This window comes from Eleginops maclovinus, chromosome 23 (genome assembly GCF_036324505.1).
Source record: "Eleginops maclovinus isolate JMC-PN-2008 ecotype Puerto Natales chromosome 23, JC_Emac_rtc_rv5, whole genome shotgun sequence".
NCBI classification, from domain to species: Eukaryota; Metazoa; Chordata; class Actinopteri; order Perciformes; family Eleginopidae; genus Eleginops; species Eleginops maclovinus.
Genome location: NC_086371.1, coordinates 6,100,763 through 6,119,231, shown reverse-complemented (window position 1 = coordinate 6,119,231; position 18,469 = coordinate 6,100,763). Strand labels below are relative to the sequence as shown.

At 40.3% G+C, this 18,469-nt stretch overlaps 1 protein-coding gene across 1 annotated transcript in view; it reads right to left on the bottom strand.

Annotated features, from left to right (window-relative positions):
* The window catches only part of si:dkey-237h12.3 (teneurin-3), a 138,730-nt gene that overhangs the window by 50,991 nt on the left and 69,270 nt on the right, over window positions 1–18,469 (bottom strand). The window contains 5 exon segments of the mRNA XM_063875682.1: window positions 642–836; window positions 2,168–2,269; window positions 3,357–3,567; window positions 9,485–9,699; window positions 11,532–11,657. Of these exon segments, the coding sequence (XP_063731752.1) occupies window positions 642–836; window positions 2,168–2,269; window positions 3,357–3,567; window positions 9,485–9,699; window positions 11,532–11,657 (849 nt within the window).

Here is an 18,469-nt window from a genome sequence, read left to right as displayed (position 1 = left end):
CTGTGGATTCACCTGCTTGGACACTGGTATTGATTATTTACCTTAACCAATTCATCACACCAGAGCCATTACATGCAAGCCTGGAAGTACAAATGCCACAATCTCCCATCTATGTTTCCTTCCCATAATGCTTCACTTCAAAGAAAAACACAATATACTCATTTAGTTCACTCAATAGCTTTTTACGTGCAAGGTCAATGAGGCGCACATGTAAATCTGAGCAGATAATTGTCTTTTGTTTGCATGGGGATCAATAAAGTTAAATGCACCGAAGGGAAGGGGGAGGTTGAAAAGGTTGACAAGAAAGAAGACAAAGCTCTTTCTCAATAAACGGGGGAACAGATGCTATTGAATGATTGATTTTTACAGGTGCCTTCAACTGAGGAGCATTCCAATAGGTAACTGCATCAATGGCCCCTTCACAATCTGTTCCAGCTGGTCACCTCATGCGGTCCAAACACTAAGAGGGAGTTAATTTATACACACAGTATCAATAACAACATCCGAAGCATTATCTGCTCGGTGGAGTTGAAAACACTCTATTGTTTCACCAATGGACTGTGTCAATTCCCCCTGAGCTTCCCACAGAAATATGTCGCTGCTTCCCATCCAAAGGGAAAAAGATTTCTTTCCCCATTTACCTTGTTCACAGTTGGGTCCTTTGTGGCCGGTGTGGCACACACAGTTGCCTGACACACACAATCCGTGTCCCCCACATTGAGGATCGATACACTGGGAGGCAGGAACGTCACACTCAGTGCCTTTCCATCCGCTGTAGCACTGGCAGCGCCCCCTGGTGTACTGGCCATTACCGCTGCACAACACCGGACAGGCGGCTGAGGAAAAGAAGGAATTGATCTCATACAGTATCGGAGGGGTTGTGGTATATTTCTTATTTTGAAGCTGATAAATGATGCTACCATGTTTTTTTTTTGCCATGATTGAGTATTTATGTCTTTTGCTTTTCAATATATCTAACATGTTATCTACTTTATTAATGCTTACCTTTTATCTGCTATATCACTTTTGCTGTAACGCTGTAAAATTCCCCACTGCGGGACTAATAAAGTAATTCTGATGTCCAACAATCTTCATGTTGTTTTTGTAAATAAAAAAAACAGCATCATATTAGAAACGCTGCACCTGTGGTCCAGTTTTTGCCACAAATATATTTTTTTTTCTGAAAGTCTGGATGGTAATAAAGCAACAGGAGCCAGATGCTTAGCAAAAAAAATATTTGAAATAAGGAGGATCAACGCTTGCCTGGCTTCATCCAAAGGTAACAAGATCTGCCTCACAGCACCTGTAAAGCTCGCTTATTGACTTATTATATTTGTGTTTGACTATTTTCTTTGTATGGGACCAGTTGCTAGGCAACCAGCAGGAACTCCAAGATGTTACTGGTCACATATCACACATAACAGCCTCATACACAAAAAGATCTTCTCATATATCAGTGGGGAAGAAAGTAAAAAGGCATATTTCCAAATATTGATGAAATAGTCCGTTAAACTCAGACACGTGCACATGGCTTTCTTTTGCCAGATTTGGACATATAATTCCCTGAGATTTTAGGATTTGGGAATCTTTAGATGTTCAGTAGATAAAAAACAAACAAACATGTTTTAATAGTTTTCATAGAGAGCATGATTTTTTTGTGTAGTTTTCAATGTAAAAAGCTTGTTACAGTATGTGGATTAGTTATAGTAACAGCCAAATGCTCGGCTGATGCTGGATTTTCAAAAGCCGATTAGAGAATTTCAAAAATAACCTTGTCAGTGCTATCAGGGAGAAACATTACGTAATGGAGAGAGTGTTTCTTAATGATCCCTAACATATCTATGACATGTCTTTACTAACGTGTCTTGTAACATAACCACTGGCATATATGCCAATATGATACAGCGGCTCAGGTAATATCGATCAAGATATGGATCTAGCTGCACCATGTGAGACTCCATTTGTGAGGCTTTTGCGTCTGATCGTTTGTCTTCTAATGCTTTGAGCTCCACACACAATTTCCCACATCGTCTTACAAAGGTGGGCAAATAAAACCAAAGCAATCTACACAAAGAAAAATCCATATTTTTTTAACTCAGGGGAAACTGAACCTTTGAATAATGGTCCGGATAGACAGAATAAGAGAAATACATGAGATAATTATTACCTCTGGAACAGTACGGCCCAATGAATCCTGCGAAGCAGTGACATGATCCCGCCACACACTCTCCGTTCCCGTAGCAGTTGTGTGTGCACTCCGTGACAGATTCTGCGGGTACAGCAGCGAGAAAGTCCAACTATTAATAACTCACCGGTTTGTCGTATTATGGCAAATCTCAAATTCCTGCTTAAATAACATTTGACAACTGAAACTGTTGAAGAAGTACTGCGAGACGAGCGAGATGCTAGCGTTTTTTTTTCTTTATCCCTTGCATGAATCTAGGCTTTTTAAGCATCCCTTATCTGCGGTAGCTGTATCGGGCATGGCATACATTTACAGCTATTTGTCCATGTCCCACTAAGGTCTAAGCCTCCATAACATGCACACTGCAGGCTGACTCTTCCCATCCAAGCCATGTTGAGTAAAAGCCACACATATTTTAAATTAGACAAAATAATTCCATTTCTTTGACACATTTTGTTTCCTCTGCCGCCTCTTCCTCGCCCCTCAACCCCTTGAATGACTGATTCGAGGGGTTGAGGCAATCTCCTGAGTGTTTACAGCTCAAATCCTCTCTGAGTTGAAGTTAATCTGACATATCCTACAGACAGATCTTGTGTTCATTCAACAGACCATCGCTCATGAACAGCACCCCCCATAAGACCGGGGCCCTCATTTTGATCGGCGTTAAGAGGGCAAACTTTTTTGTTATTGCAATTGTCTTGTATTGAATGTTCATTGAGCCAGCGTCGAACCCAGGCAATTTTGACCTGACACATCGATACCTTCATATTTGTAGGGTCGGATCAATGGAACTCCCAAAAGGAAATAGAAAAAACATTAACTCAACCGTAGTGGGTTTTTTTCCTACCTCAAAACCCACAAGGAAATTTCACACACTCCAGAACGCTGAAGATGTTGTTAGGAAGGAAATAATCAATGGCGTGTAGTGTCTCATATTGTTGTGTTGAGCACAATAATCCACTAGCCCCCAATGGAAACTTAGATCTGCCTCTTAGGTGGCTCAAAGTTTTAAGAGCTCAGCTTGTTTGAGTGGAAGCCAACATTTCCAACAACCTAACTGTTTGCTAATTCAGGCGCAGCTGTTAAAGGAAATTAAAGTCTTCCAAACATGTCATTACACATCATTCCAATCACTCTCATCAGCCACCGCAGCAGATGTGTGTCCTCGTACCCTGGATGATGGTGTTATAGGACACTGTCTCCACATTTCTTCCGTCATTATAAAACGCCAGGTGCCACACCCCTGAGTCCAGGTACTGGATGAACCCGGCTTGGTGCACGCTGACCGGGTGATCCTGCCGTCCCCTCGTCTCGGGTTCACTCTGAGTCCGATGCTCTTTTGCGATAAGCCGGCTGCCGTCCAACAGCTCCACAAAGTCATACTGCAAAACAACACCCAGAAACGATTACAACAGATGCAGATAATTGTTATTTGAACGTTTGGATGATTAAATCAGGCAGTGAAAGACGCAAGAAAGTTCAAAAAGTTTAAGCTTTCTTCTGCAGGATGTTTTGTATGCGGCTCCTCTGGTGATTTCCCTAACTGTCGGAGAAGAACACTTCAAAGTGGTTATGCAAAACACAACAAAATGAACAGGTCTGTGTACCCAGCAAATATTTCAGTATAATAAATGTTGATTCTCAGTCCACATTTATTTGTAGTTGATAGATGTTGTTTGGAGAGTTGTTTGTCTACTGATAAAGCTGATATGGCTCTGGGGCTAAGGCTCAAAAGATTTCCAAAAACATATTGCACATTCTGATGGTGAGTGCACTTTAACAGAGTCTGGCAATGTGTTTATTATAATTTGTTAAATTAACGCTTATAATGCACTGTGTGGAAGCATATACTTAGGAATTCAGTTACTCACTGCGAATGTGTGCACAAAATACAAATAAAAGGATAAACTAAGTGAAAAGGTTTCTTCAATGACAGCTATGTGCAATTATTTTTCTCAGTTTTTAATTAAAGTTAATACCAAATTGCTACTAATGTTTTAATTGATTTATTGTTTGTTTTTAATACTGTGTGTTCCCAGTACTCTCTCCAACAGCGGATGAATACATCATAGTTTAAAGCAAATACCTCCGTTTTTCTACAGTAGCACACACAATATATGAAACAACAAATAGAACATAGTATATACCCCAGGCCTTTGTATTTCCTACTGTATGTTTTGGGATTGCAGCATAGCAGTCTCTCAGTATTTTTTTCAAGCAAACATTGATTTACGGGGTAAACAAGGAGTAACGAGTCATTCCTGCCAAGTGAAACGAGTAAAGCGACGCATCTGCTCTCACTGCACCTGCTCAACACCTGAACCTCTCTTTGACGAGGGCTTTAGGCTGGAGAGCACTGCAGCAGAAAAACAGTGTAACAAACCAGCAATCCCCAAACAGGCTATAGGCTGCAGAGGAGCACAGCAGATGCAGACAGATCCCATGGCTAAAGCTGTTGTTAGCTACACAGATGCACTGAGCCCATATAGTGAACGTTGAGGGTGGAAGAGATAAAAATGGGCTGCAAAAGCATGACAAACTGAAGCTAGTTTAAAGACGGATTTAAACACAATGATGAGGTCGTTTGAGGGCTTTGATGAACTGCTGAGCTATTGATTTTTGACTGTGTATTTCAGACTCGTCTGCGCATTAATAAATCACTTCAATTTAAAACACATTTTTAAAATAAGAAGTGTAAAGTAAGGAGTCCAGTTGTCAAGAGAGAAAGGAAATCAAAATATATCTGATTCGGCAGCAAGAGGTCCCACTTACCAAAATTGTTTTAGATATGTGGGTGCTTTTATTTATGGAAATAGAATATGATCTGAAAACATGTCATAATAACCTAACCCTAACCTTAACATTACCAGTAACAATTCAACATGTGTGTTTTTAAATCTGAATTAAAGCTAGGTTAGATTATATATTCATGGAGAGAAAAAAATCCATCGTAGCCTTTCAGCATATTGTAATTTAAATGGTCAGAAAAAAAGACTTCTGCAGCTCCTTTCGCTCTCTTTTCAGGCTTAAGTAAATGAAACCCCATGACGGTAGACTTTGACCAGTCACAGCTCATTTCGTGGAGAAAACCGTCCTATTGGCTGCTCTAGAAATGCAGATGCCTGTTCTTGTCCCGTAAGATGATGTATGAAGCGCATATGCCCATGCTTATGTGGGAGGGGCTCAAAAGTGAGCCGGGAGGGAGGAGAGCTGCAGTATGAGGGCTGTGTTTTTATATTCTGGCTTTTTTTTGACAGCCCTGGGAGACCACTTGAATTACAATTATGCTGAAAGGTTATTATGGAATGAAAAATAAAGTGCCTCCTCCAGTTTTCTTTTCAATAGTTTTTAATAGTAGCATTCCATCATAGAAACACTGCATGTATATGATTTTCCCCCCAAAACCCGATTTAAATCCTAATCGGCACCTTTATTGAGCTTTCTTGGCCTCTTTCACTTCAATACATTAGCTGCATGCTCCACAATCAACCAATCCATTTCCAAAAGCAGCAAAAAGCTGTTTTCAGCAAGAACAGCAAAAACAACAACAATAATCTCAATGCTCAAGAGGCAGATATTTATTTCTCAAGAGTTGTTGGAGACAAAACCAAAGCTTAAAGATGTTGCACTTAAATGAATCAAGTGGCAAGAAACACAAGTCTAATTGAATCGTGGTTTTGCTCTATTTCTGTTTAATGTGTAACCAGGCAACTGTTGGCTAAGACTTTGGGCATAAAGACTTTATAAACTGTGAATAAGTCAGTGCATTGCATCCTCCATCTTGTTATTAAGTCCTTCCCTGCCTGGTGGGTAATAATGAATTATTGCAGCTTTAAATCACTATGTTCACAAGCCTCGTTGAAACACAATGGGCTTCAAAAGAGTTTAAAAACAGCGACAAGAAAATAAATCAAACCCGGATTTAAGGCTCAGAAACGGGACAAACATGGACCCAAGCAACTTTGCAGTTGACTTGAAAAAGACAGGAAAGAGCGCATTAAGCGAGGGGCAGGTGAAGTCAACACTGTGATTTAAACCCCTTTGAGTGGAGCAGAGGGGCAGGGGGAGGATATTAACCTGGCGGAAGTCGACTTCTTTGTGTTGTCAGCTCGAGGGGGAAGTAATAAAACAGTTCATCCCACAAAACCTAAACCTCCTGGCGAAGTGCATACATCTCGATTAGCCGAACTGAAAGCCTCCCAACTCATCTCAATCCAACAATACCAGTGAATAACAGGAGAGAGGCTGGGCGTGGAGAGACTGCGGGATGCCCCGTGGACAGAGCATGAACGCCCTGAGCCTGCAATTTCTTCAGCCTTTATATTGAGTGAACTTAGTCTGGCACTTTGGAACAACTGAGGGCAATTTCTTAGGAAACAAACTACAGAAGTTATTTTCTTCTAACTCGTTTGGTTTGTATCAGCACAGACAGACACTCAATAGCAGAGGGAGGAAGTCTATGTTTGAGAAAGGTGGAAAGCCTGTTGCACTTAAATGTTGTCTTGTCTTTCGAGCTGTGAATACAACGAACAGTCAATATCTCTCATTGGTGTCTTTCATGCTCAGTTAAGTAATTGCATTGATTTGTGCCCTTGGTCCCTGAACAGTATGTAATTTAGAGGCGGCCACAATGGACACACTGTCGAGCATTGACAAGCTTGAGTGTCTGTGCAACAATTGGAAGAGACATAAAAGCAGTGTCTTGTTAATTAGTACCTTTTGGTCTTTTATTTTTTTTGGGCCTCCTTTTTTCACCTTGAAAGTGCAATCCGATTCACCTGTTGTCCCTTACATCTCAGTTTCGACAATCAGAGAGTGGCCCTGCACTTCAGTGAAGCCCGTCCTTATGAGTAGAGAATGTCAAGAAGGTGAGGCTAAGAGCTTTTGCAGTCAAGTGTGCTGGAAAATAGCCATTGTCTGAGTGACTCCATCACCATGATCACACATCGGACATTCAAAATGCCGGAAATGTCATTCAAGTGACACATCAGACATTTTGGAAACACTTCAATTTGCAAATTGCCGACGTTTAGTGGAACTGAAAGATGTGCATGTCCACACTGGCAAATCAAAGTTGAGAAAACGAAACTGAAACGATGTTAATACCTCGCTGTAATGTGCAAAGGCAGACAGCACTTGTTGGGAATTAAATTTAAAGGATCTCATAAGAACATATAAAAAATCCTATTAAATAATATTCATATACATTGTTTGATAGTTTAATGGGTAACACTTGAATGGGTGTTAGTAAGACTGACATAACATTGTCATAACCATGGCATGACACCTGTGTTAAACATTAATGAATACTTATGACAGTTGTCATTCGGTAAGTTATGTCACTTTTGATGCAAAGGTGACATTGTTTGAGATGTCCTTGTTATGACAACTTGACATAAACCAAGACAACAACACCTGTCATAAACATGTCATAGCAGACCTAACTGTCAAAGTTAAGAAAAACGCTTAGCTTGATATCTTAGCGCGACATTAAACCGTCATATATGGAAGTCTGCTATGACATGTTTATGGTTTTGTTGTCTTGGTTTATGTCAAGTTGTCATAACAAGGACATCTCAAACAATGTCACCTTTGCATTAAAAGTGACATAACCTACCGAATGACACTTAACGACAACTGTCATAAGTATTCATTAATGTTTATGACAGGTGTCACGCCATGGTTATGACAATGTTATGTCAGTCTTATGAACACCCATTCAAGTAAAGTGTTACCGTTTAATGTTCAGGCTTTTTTAAGACATAGTGAAATGGCCTCTTTACATCCTAAAAGCTGTGATAATAAATGTCTTTCATTAAGGAGTGATTACATGGCTACGTGTAATGTGAAAGGAGCAAGAGTGGTGATTAACACATGGAGAAATAGTATAATTAAAGGCAGGGAAATGATCCAGTAATGTCAGCAATAGTTATCCTCATTTTTATCCAGCTGCAAAAAACCCTGAGCGGTTTTAAAGGGCCCTAGTATGCACATGTTCAGGTTCATATTTATATGTTTTGCCTCTACTGTGACATGTTTTCAGCCTCTGTCTGAAACCAGAGCCCACCCTGCTCTGATTTGTTAGCTGGAAGGCCCTGTTGTGATCGGTCAGCTTCTTAGAGCTGTCCCGCCCCTTAGTCTATCACGTACAATGTGTGGGAATGCTAGCCAATAACAATGTGATTGGAAAATAGTGATGTCAGTATTGGACTTTAGCCGTTGCAGACCATTAACTTATACAAAAACCTATACAACACGCTACAGGAAATGGAAAACCCCCCAAAAGCTCAATTAGGCTCCTTTATAGGGGATCTTCCACTAAATAAATCTTTTCCCGGAGAACGACAACGGGCCTGTTTTTTATGCCAGAACAGAACTTCTACACTGCATGCTTTGCCCCAGAATGTTGATTTGAGGGATAAATGGCTACAGTTTATTTTTGGAAGAATACCAGATCCCTATGGTCTCAGAATAGTCCTGTGTGTGTCACATTTTGAAGAACATGACTTCGTCAACTTTGGGAAATACAACAGAGGCTTTGTATCAAAGTTGGTATTGAAACCTGGAACTGTGACATCACGGCGTTTGCCAACCGTTTCACCTGCAGTAAGTATAACACTTTTATGTTACTGTTTGCAGTTGCACTCAGTCCATTTGGTCAATGCTAGCATGAACAGTCAATGCAGCACTAGCTAGAAGCTAGTTATCATATGTGGTCAGAATAAGCAGCTAGCAACTATACCTTCTAACATATCTAGCTGAGGTGATGAGAGCAATGGTCAACCTTTTACTAACAGTGTTGACATGAGCTCCATGTGGATTCACCATGATGTTAGCTACTCCAAGACCCGTGGATTTGCCATGACAGCAGCTGCTGCAAATTAGGATTAGCTTGTAAAAATAATGTATACATACCTATCTGAGATAATGTACCCATGCAAGATATGTAAATATCATAGTTTCAACACAAAGTGTGACACGGAACAGGATGTTGACAGCTGGGTTCTCATCTGTAGCGCATATCCAATCAGAACAAAGCTTATTTACATATTGAATATTCATGAGACAAGCAGCTGTCTTCTCTACCACGCTTTTCATAGATTTTAGAATGGCATGAAATAAGCGATCCAAGGCATTTCCCAGTCAAATAATGTTACAAACTCGATCAGAGGACATCAGAGTTTAACACAATATCAATGAAATAGGTGTGGAATGGGACCTTTAATATAAATGTTACTATAGCGTCTTTAATCTACAAGCGATATATCCAATTTAATATCATCAACAAAAAGGCTTTACCTGAGTGTGGGATGGTGCGAGACCTTTTCGTCCATAGACTCCAATCAGTGCGTTCTTCTGTACCGAGATGTTGAACTTCAGGAAGCGTGGGAGCTCCATGCTGAGTTGAGAACGCCAGAACACCCCTGGTGGAACGCTCTGACCCGCCTTCTTCCCTATGTCCACCTGTCCCGTATCAATGGAGTTGTTCTCCTGATTTAGCACGCTAGTCCTTCCTGGAAGACAGGAACACACACACAAACTCAGATTATGAAAGGTGTTGCAAAATCCTCAAAACACCCCAGTTATGGCTATATTGTATAAATCAGTCATCACAGAGTCTTTCATGCCATCAGTTAAAATCTCTGCTTTCATCTAAAATGTACCTTCATTTTTGATATCAATAATTGGCTGCGTTCTATCGTTTGCTTTCCAGGGCAATCTTATTATTTTTATCCAAGCAGGGTCTTTACAATAGGACAGTCACATATTTTCCAAATGAGCAGTGACCAAGAAAGAGAGGATTAAAAGTAATGGATCCCTGTGGTCCATGATGCACTGCTCAGTGAAAAAAAAATGACCGGATATAATTGGCTATTTATAAGACTCTAACAGGCCGCATTTCACGTCTTTTCTCTGGTCCTGATGACTCAGAGAGCACCGCCTCATCTCAGATAAGGTCTTAATGGAAACTGTCATATATACTGAGTGCTACCTTCCCAGAGCAATAACAGCAAATCAAAACTATTTAGGGAATTATACCCTTAAACTGTGTCCTTACAGCGAAGCAAAAGATGGAGGGATGGCCAGTTTAAAATGACTCATGCACAGATGAAAAATTGTAGTCTGCAAGGTGTTATTAAAAGAACAAATTTCACTGTTAGGTGGAAAAATATGTGAAATGTTTTAAAGTCCTTGCCATTTGCAGCTGTATCGTGGAAGGAATACATCTGTGCTTTTTACAAAAAACTGTGGTATAGACTTATAACTTGTTAGGTGGATGATGCAGAAATGTCCTGCTTCATAATAACATCCCAACCTTTGCCCCTGATTCTCATAAGAAGCGTTCCAATGAGTGGACCTGTGTATACAGTCACTGTGAGTTTACTCGTTCGTGCCAGACCTCCGTTATTTGCATGCATGGGTGTTGTGTGTGTAATGAGGCCATTGGCTGTCACTTTAGCTCCATTCAAACTGAAGACTGGTAGCCAAGTTTACCTCCGGGGAGAATAATAGCCTGCTATTGATTGCCTTTAAACAGTCCAAAACCTGCCTCATGCTATCTTAATTAGCAGTACTTATGAGGATTTAAATCTAGCCGAGTTTAAACAATTGAGCTTTTGCCTGGCCTACTCAACTCAATTAAAGCTTTCGTGGCTGTGCATTCTAAATACAGCGATGTGGTCAGAGATTAATTTGGTGGCTTTTGCTGTAAAGGTGAGTTGAGTTGGCCTGGCTGCGTGTTGTTGAATACACAATGGTCTAAGATTATGATTAGGTAGTGCAACGCTGTCTGGAATCAGTCGATTAATATTCAGAAGGTGAAAGATCTCAATAAACTGTAAAGGCTGACTTGGCATCGAGCACCAAATCATTCATGAGGCCAAATGGTTTGCTGGTTGAACTTGTCTTTCTTAATCGTCATTTGAACCTTTTCTTGATTTAATTAATTAGTATTCTTTAACCTTTTTTTTTCTTCAAGTATCAGCATTTCATTTAAAAAGCATTAATTACACAAAACCTCATCTAGTTCTACTGAAGTTGTGATTATTTTCACATTTAAAGTGTTTGTGCAAACAGAGCCAGACAACTGGTCCATACACCATGCTTTTGCCAAGCCATTCGTTTGTTTTCTTGACGATTTATTTTCTGAATGTTAAAAACGTAACCCTAAATACCACAATATATCTTTAAAAAGCAATGCCGACATAAACTTGACTGAAAGAAATAAAGAGACATGGAAGCCAACAAAAGAATAAGCAATATATTTTTTGAGCACTAATACCATCAAGGCTTATTTGAATGTTAATTAGCAGTTTATTCAAATGTCAGTCTTTTATTTTCTCACCGTCAGCAGCCAGAGCTGTCACTATGCTCGGCTGAGTGGGCCCCGTCTTCCCAATTCCTCCATTTTCAAAAGCCGGCTGGTTGTCCAACTCTTGGAGCTGCCAATTGAGGCCAAAAAGGTGCATTGCTGTGAAATACACAAAAAAGCTGCGTGGGTTTGTTGAAATGGATAAACAAATAAGCAAATAAGTTGAACAATTGCAAGCCGCTTAAGCACAAAAGACCTGTGGGAGAGCACAATGGCTGGATCCAATGCAGGCAGAAAAACACAACAGTTTAAGTTCCAACTTCTCCATTTTTTCAGGCTACTCAACAATGGGTGGGCTTGTGTAAACAGCGCACTGACAGAGTCCAGACAAAGTCATTTAGATCAATACTCAGGAACCCTGTTGCTCTATCATGTTTCCTTGGGGAGCGCTGTTCATTAATGTGCCACAGTGTCTGCACACAAACAGCTCCTGTATCAAAGAGAGCAGAATTTGTATTTTCATAAAAAGCTTTCACTACAGACAAGCAGAAATGACACACTGGGAAAGTGTTGAACTCTTTAATTCAGTCTGATAAAAAGCTGGAAAAACATGGAGATGCAGTGGCGTGTTTGTGAGTAAGATGCAGGGAGAGGCAGAGTGTGAGAGTCTTTTAAGAAGGATTGAGGCGGTTTATTGAGACAGGCAGTCACAGCAGGAGGAGGAAGTGAGTGTAAGAAGCTGCAACACTCCTCTAGTTGTGTTAGATAACTAAACTTTGCTGGCTTTCATTCAGCAAACCTGCTTTATTGTCTCAGTATTGGAGGCAATCAAACTGTGTTCTTGTTGTTTTGGGAAGCTGAGGTGCTACTGTGAGCACAGCGAGAGGGCCAATCTCCTTCAAAGTCACCATCCAGGGAACATGCTGAGGAAGCATCTTGATTTCCGACCATTTGATCTGCGAGAGGAACTTTTCTCGAACACTCACCAGGAAGATGGATATTGACTGTAGCAAATAAGAAGTGGATCTGGGGCCAGAGAGAATATCAAATGTGAAAGAGAGCAAAACAGAGATTGTAAGCTAGTACGGACAGTGTATCAATCTGCACTTTGTAAAGAAATAAGACTCGTGTTTTGCTTTGAGCTTGGGAAAAGCATCATCAGAATACACAAAGCACTCTACACCTTGGTAGTTCAAATGGACATGTGCACTGTAGCCTTACGTTCCACTTAAATTTAGAAGATTTCATCTAGATCTGTTGTTTGGTAACACATTACATTCAGCCTGCATCACCCTCTTTGTCAAAATCAATGTTAGTTGCATTTGAATCAACCCAGAAACACACATGAATGCTGACTGGTCCATCAATATCTTTCTTTGACAAGTCAGACTTTTTTCTCTGAATGGACCCAGCGTGAAAACCTATAATCCATGCAGTTTTGTTTCTTTTTGCTTCACATATTTTCCTACATTATTGAGATGTCCTGTGTTTATTGATTTTATGGTTTCAAAATGTTCTGAATATTACTTCAGCTTTAGTTTGAGCATTTGAGTGCTTATATGCACATTCCCTGGCAACACAGATAGACCCAAACTTAATCTTCAACTGAACATAATCCACCAAGAATCAAACATAGTTATACAAATAGTGAATTAGTACCCCAACACTAAATCCAATCATTGGACTGAAAACGTCTACAATTAAATACAAACTGTTTCTGTATGTGTAAATATCTCCATTTATTGGATTAATATATTGTTGGTTAGAGGAATGGCTCCAGATTCCTTAAAAACACTGTTTGCTTGGACTAAAATTGCAAGGACCCAATGAGACTATGGGGCATTTACTCAAAATAAAACACCTTTGAATGTTTTTTTTTGTAACATCTACCCCAACACAATGATTGTCACTGTGAAGTGAAAGCATGGTAAGGTATTACTCAAGGGTAGCATAATCTGTTCATTAACAAACCTGTATCAAGAAACCTAATATTTAGTGTTTAGTGTAATGTCTTTCTAAGCTGACTCTTCTGAAGAAGAACAGAGGACAGGACAGCAGCTTAATAACGGTGCTCTTCTTCTTCCTCATATCCAACCATCTTCTATATCACGTCTTTCCAGTGGTTGGAGCTGAAGATAAACTTTTTATTGTATTTTCGATGCTAATGTGATACTGTATAGCAGATCTGTGAGACTGTGTTTAGGCACATTGCTGCTTTGAGCTGAGAGCAAACCTTAGCATGCTAACAGAGAAAATGGTAACATGCCAAGAGTTAGCAGGTATGATTTACCAGGAAACCATCCAAACTAAGAATTTATGTGCTAATATTGGAAAGCTTATCCTTTCTAAAAACAAATTAAACTGAGTCCAGGGTCAATTTTTGTGGTTTTGGTTTTAAAGCAAATCATTTTAAAGTTTGACCCAATGATAGTGCCAGATGAAAGGTCGTTCTCTATTGAGGACAACGAAGCAAATATCATTACACATTTACTCTAACCTACAAATGTCATTCTCATGGTAAAAGTCAAAATGAGAGTATGAAAACCTTTCCACTGACTTGGTTCCTGATTACAGACTTTAGCCCATTTAACAGATGTGTTCAGAGACTCTCTACAGCCTAATATGTTACGCTCACATCTTCCACTTGCAGCAAATTTTCGTAGTGTCTAGCGGTGGGCTCTTGTGTATCAGACACACCGCAGAACCACCAAGAGCCTTCCCCTCTTCACCACTCGCTGTGCGCCAGGACCTGAATCCACACTTACCTCATCAACAAATTGCTTTGAGGTGAATAGCCCTCAATTTGTGAATTTGCATAAGTTATTCCTGCAGCCTAGGCCAGTTCAATTAATATTTATGGGCCGTGAGCAATTCTCTTACTGAGCAAGAAGCTGCAAAAGCTAGCCTCTAATCTCAGAAGTCAAAATTTGCCCTGAGGAACACCTCCACAGACGATGAAAGGGAGGTTGAATTTGTAAGTTCACAAAATGTTTGTTTGAGCTCTGACATCCACATGATATTTAGTGTACAGAAGCACAATCACGTTTGCACTGGAAAGAACAACATGAGCCCCAGATAATCCTCCTGGCAGCTCTCAGAGCAAAATCCCTATTTAGTTCATGAAATATTGTGTTGGGATTGTTACCTGGGGAAAAAAAAGGGCTAATTATTTTACAGATGAAAGTTACATTTCTTCTTTGTGGGAAATAATGAAACCTAGCAACTTAGGCATTTAAAAACACAAATGAGAATAAAACCTCTTAAGTGTTTCCTGTTAAAATATGCAGAGGACGCCTGTCGGATGGCTATCATCACCGAGAATAATGAGTCCATTTACCACAGAGAGAGGTGACCCATCTGGAGCCCCAGTGTGCCAACAACTACTTGGAGCTCAACAGCCTCAAAATTATTGAGATAAACATTGTTTTATGCTGGAATCTGCCTGCAAATCCCCACAGAAACATCCTGGGGGACTCCTCCGGGTAAGCCACAAAGCTCAGAGCATGGCTAAGATGTTCCTGTTTCCTAGGTTGGTATCTACAGAAAACTCAACTCTGCGCCAAGAGATCGACCGACACAAGGTATTTTTTGTTCTGCTCCTGTGGCAATTGAAGCAAGCTCCCTGTCTCCCTGGCTAAGTCTCTGTGGGATTTCTTGATTTTGTGTTAGTTTTAGATTAGTATCAGGAGCAGACTTTTTATTTTCCAACACGGTGCTCATCACCGATGAGTGGAAACAACCTGTATCAACCACTCTCCCCTGCTGGCACGGCCTTGTTAAAACCAAAAGAGCACACCCTGTCAACAATTTCATGAGAGCCATCATTTTAATCAACCAGCCTTCACTGAAAATCATAAAAAAATCCAAAATTGATTCTAGCCTTTTCCAATAAATTACATTTGTGCCGTACAAGGTTGCAGTAAATTAGATTCTTCCTAAATTCTATGAGATGCACTTTTACAAAGCCACTGCTAACACAACAAAATCCACGCTTCATTTAAACACTTTTATATTATTATATTTTATATTAATTATATATTGTTCTATATTTATGTGTGACAAAAGAAATGTATTGTCTTCTCCTTTAAAACATTTTGATCAACATGCTCAGTGAGCATATTGTGCGCATTTGATTTTGTTTGTGCGGTTCAATTTGGATTGCATTTGCAAGAATCCACATGCTGTTTCTGCATCCAATCAGTGCATCAAAGCTGGACCTGGTCCTGATTGGCCTCCCCTGTATCTGAACAATTGCTGAAATCCTCCAATCAGGCTAGTTTGCAGAACTGGAACTGGAAAGCCTCACCTCAGCAGGTTTGCCTCATTTGAATTACAGGAGCTGCTGTCAGCCAGGGTCCAGTTTCATGGCTGTTCTTCACGGTTTTCTTCAAATGAATTCAATAAGAAAGCCTTTTATCTGAAATATTTGTTTCTAAAATATCTTGAGGCATATCAGTCTTAACCTGAACAAAAACTAAAATTGAATAATATGCTACAGTTTAACGTGTAACAGATGTAGGTGTGCCTGTATTTGTACTAATGGGACCATGCGAGGCTGACAGTAAAAAAGTATTAAAGCATAAGTGCACATTGTGTCTATTTGAGTCATTGCACCTGGCAGGTGAATTGGCGCTGGATGAAAGCGAGAGGAAGTGGTGGAAACACTCTCAGACACCTGAGGCAAGTGGCACTGGGCTGCATCTGTTTAACTCTCTCACACACACACACACACACACACACACACACACACACACACACACACACACACACACACACACACACACACACACACACACACACACACACACACACACACACACACACACACACACACACACACACACACACACACACACACACACCATAGGAGATGGAGCAACAGGAACACACGGTGGAATCAGGCCAAAAGTACAATTCCCAAGCAACCTACAGGTCTACAATTAAACAAGTTGGTGAATGTCGAGATGGAAATGTTGTGAATGAATCCAATCTGCTACACATGTTAGTGACAACAGCTGAACAAATGAGAGGTTTCCGCTCCTTTTCCCTGTGTAAACTGAGCAGATCTGTCACCAGCACAAATAAAAATAGCAACTGAACCCTCCACGCAGAGGAGGGACTAAGATGTAAATGTATGTATATATCCATACTAATTTTATGACATCATGAATGAAAACAAGCAAGAAAACAGTTAAGTCAATAGGCCATTGTGAATATTGATATAGCACATTTATGACCTATCCTCCAAGAGAGCACTCCCCTTTCCATCTCCCAATAAAACACTGGTTATAGGATCTTCCCAACAACCTCATATATCTCCTTATACAACTGTGTCACATTTCCTCTGCCTCCAAGCATGCTGAATACTTATATATCCTCTGAGGGAGAGAGGCACAGTGTAAAGATTAAGGGCTTGGATGACAAGGGAGGGCATGAGGAGACATGAATCTGTAACAGGTTTATTGCTCTGGTCGAGATTCTAAAGGTTAGCAAGAAGTCAGCTTTGACACACGCTGTAAAAAAAAACATCCGAAAGTCTTCTCATAGGAAATAATGCCCAAAGGAGGGGGGGGTGGGGGAGGATGAGCATTAGTTTATCTTTCTGGCCGAGATAAAAGCATTTCCTGTTTAACAGAGTCTTAAGCAATCATCGTTCAAGCACAACAAAGGCTTTGTGGACCAAGGTCTTCTTTCAAGATCAAGTGTTTGCTTCTGTTTCCTTTGTTATAAGAGATCAGCTCCTCGACTGTTTCATTTTTGAAGCTGCCATCTGTGCTGGGCATTTGAACTGGCCTGCTTCTGTTGTAACAGAAACCCCTGAGGAAATATAGTCTGTGAACTGGGGATCCAAAGTCTGGGGATGATGCACAGCACCCTGTCAAAAGAAAACAGACAGGAATGTCTTGTTGGAAACTGTACTCGGGCCATGTCTGCATATCGGACCGAGAGCTTAGTCAGACAGACGCTACTGAATCATATCAGGACATCTTCAATTTCTGCAAAAAGGAAAACGCAATGAAATAGAAATACTCCTGGCAGCGATCAAACTTCATACAGATTAAGCGGCTACATTCACTCTAGGGAGCTTGTCTATCATTTGTTCCCTTTGACCGAATGACATGTCTAAAGATTGTCTAATGCCAGTGAAGATAATGGAGCCAGGTTTTCTCTCCCTACAACCTAAAGAAATATGTCACCACTGGCACACAAACTGCTGGTTTTCATGCACTCGGGTGACAAGCTTGTGCTGCAACTTCAAATCCGACAATAACAACAAATGCACAGTGAAACGTTCGTACCAAAGCCTCGGTGTATAGTTAATTTGGTCTGGCTAGATGGTTTCAAATACACAATATCAAGGTGTAAACATTCAATACTGTGAATCTAATAGTGTTAACACGAAAAGTCATCCCCTACATAAAAATATCCTCATGCCAGCCTCGGAAATACAGGCTGATATTTCCTTGAATTGCCCCTCCAGAGAATCAAAGTTCTGGTCTAAGCCCCCTATCTGTGCAGCTGTTCAGCATGGAATATCTGGTAATATGAGCAGTTTAAAGATAAGGTTTTCACCTCCTGAACTGCTTCCAAGCACGATCAGGGACTGAAGTCTTTCAATGTGAGGAGAAAAAGGGAGGATTATTAAATTGCTACTTGTGTAGGATGCAAATTTGAAAGCTGGTAGGAGTGTGGCCTTGAACTGTTGCTAACATGTCGACCGTACAAATTAAGAGTTGGGGAAAGCTTGTGGGTAAAAGTGAGAAAGTATATGAGCGTGTAATATTGAGACATGAAGAGAATTAAAAGCAGAGCAGCTTTTAAATGAATTGCAGGTCAGTCCAAATCAAAGTGTCAACTCCTTGACAGAACGTCCAAGTCAATCACTCATTAGTCTTTATAAACAAATTGCAAATCAGGAGTGGAAGACGTTCAGTTCTGAATGCTAACCATGGCATGGTTTATGGTTTGAC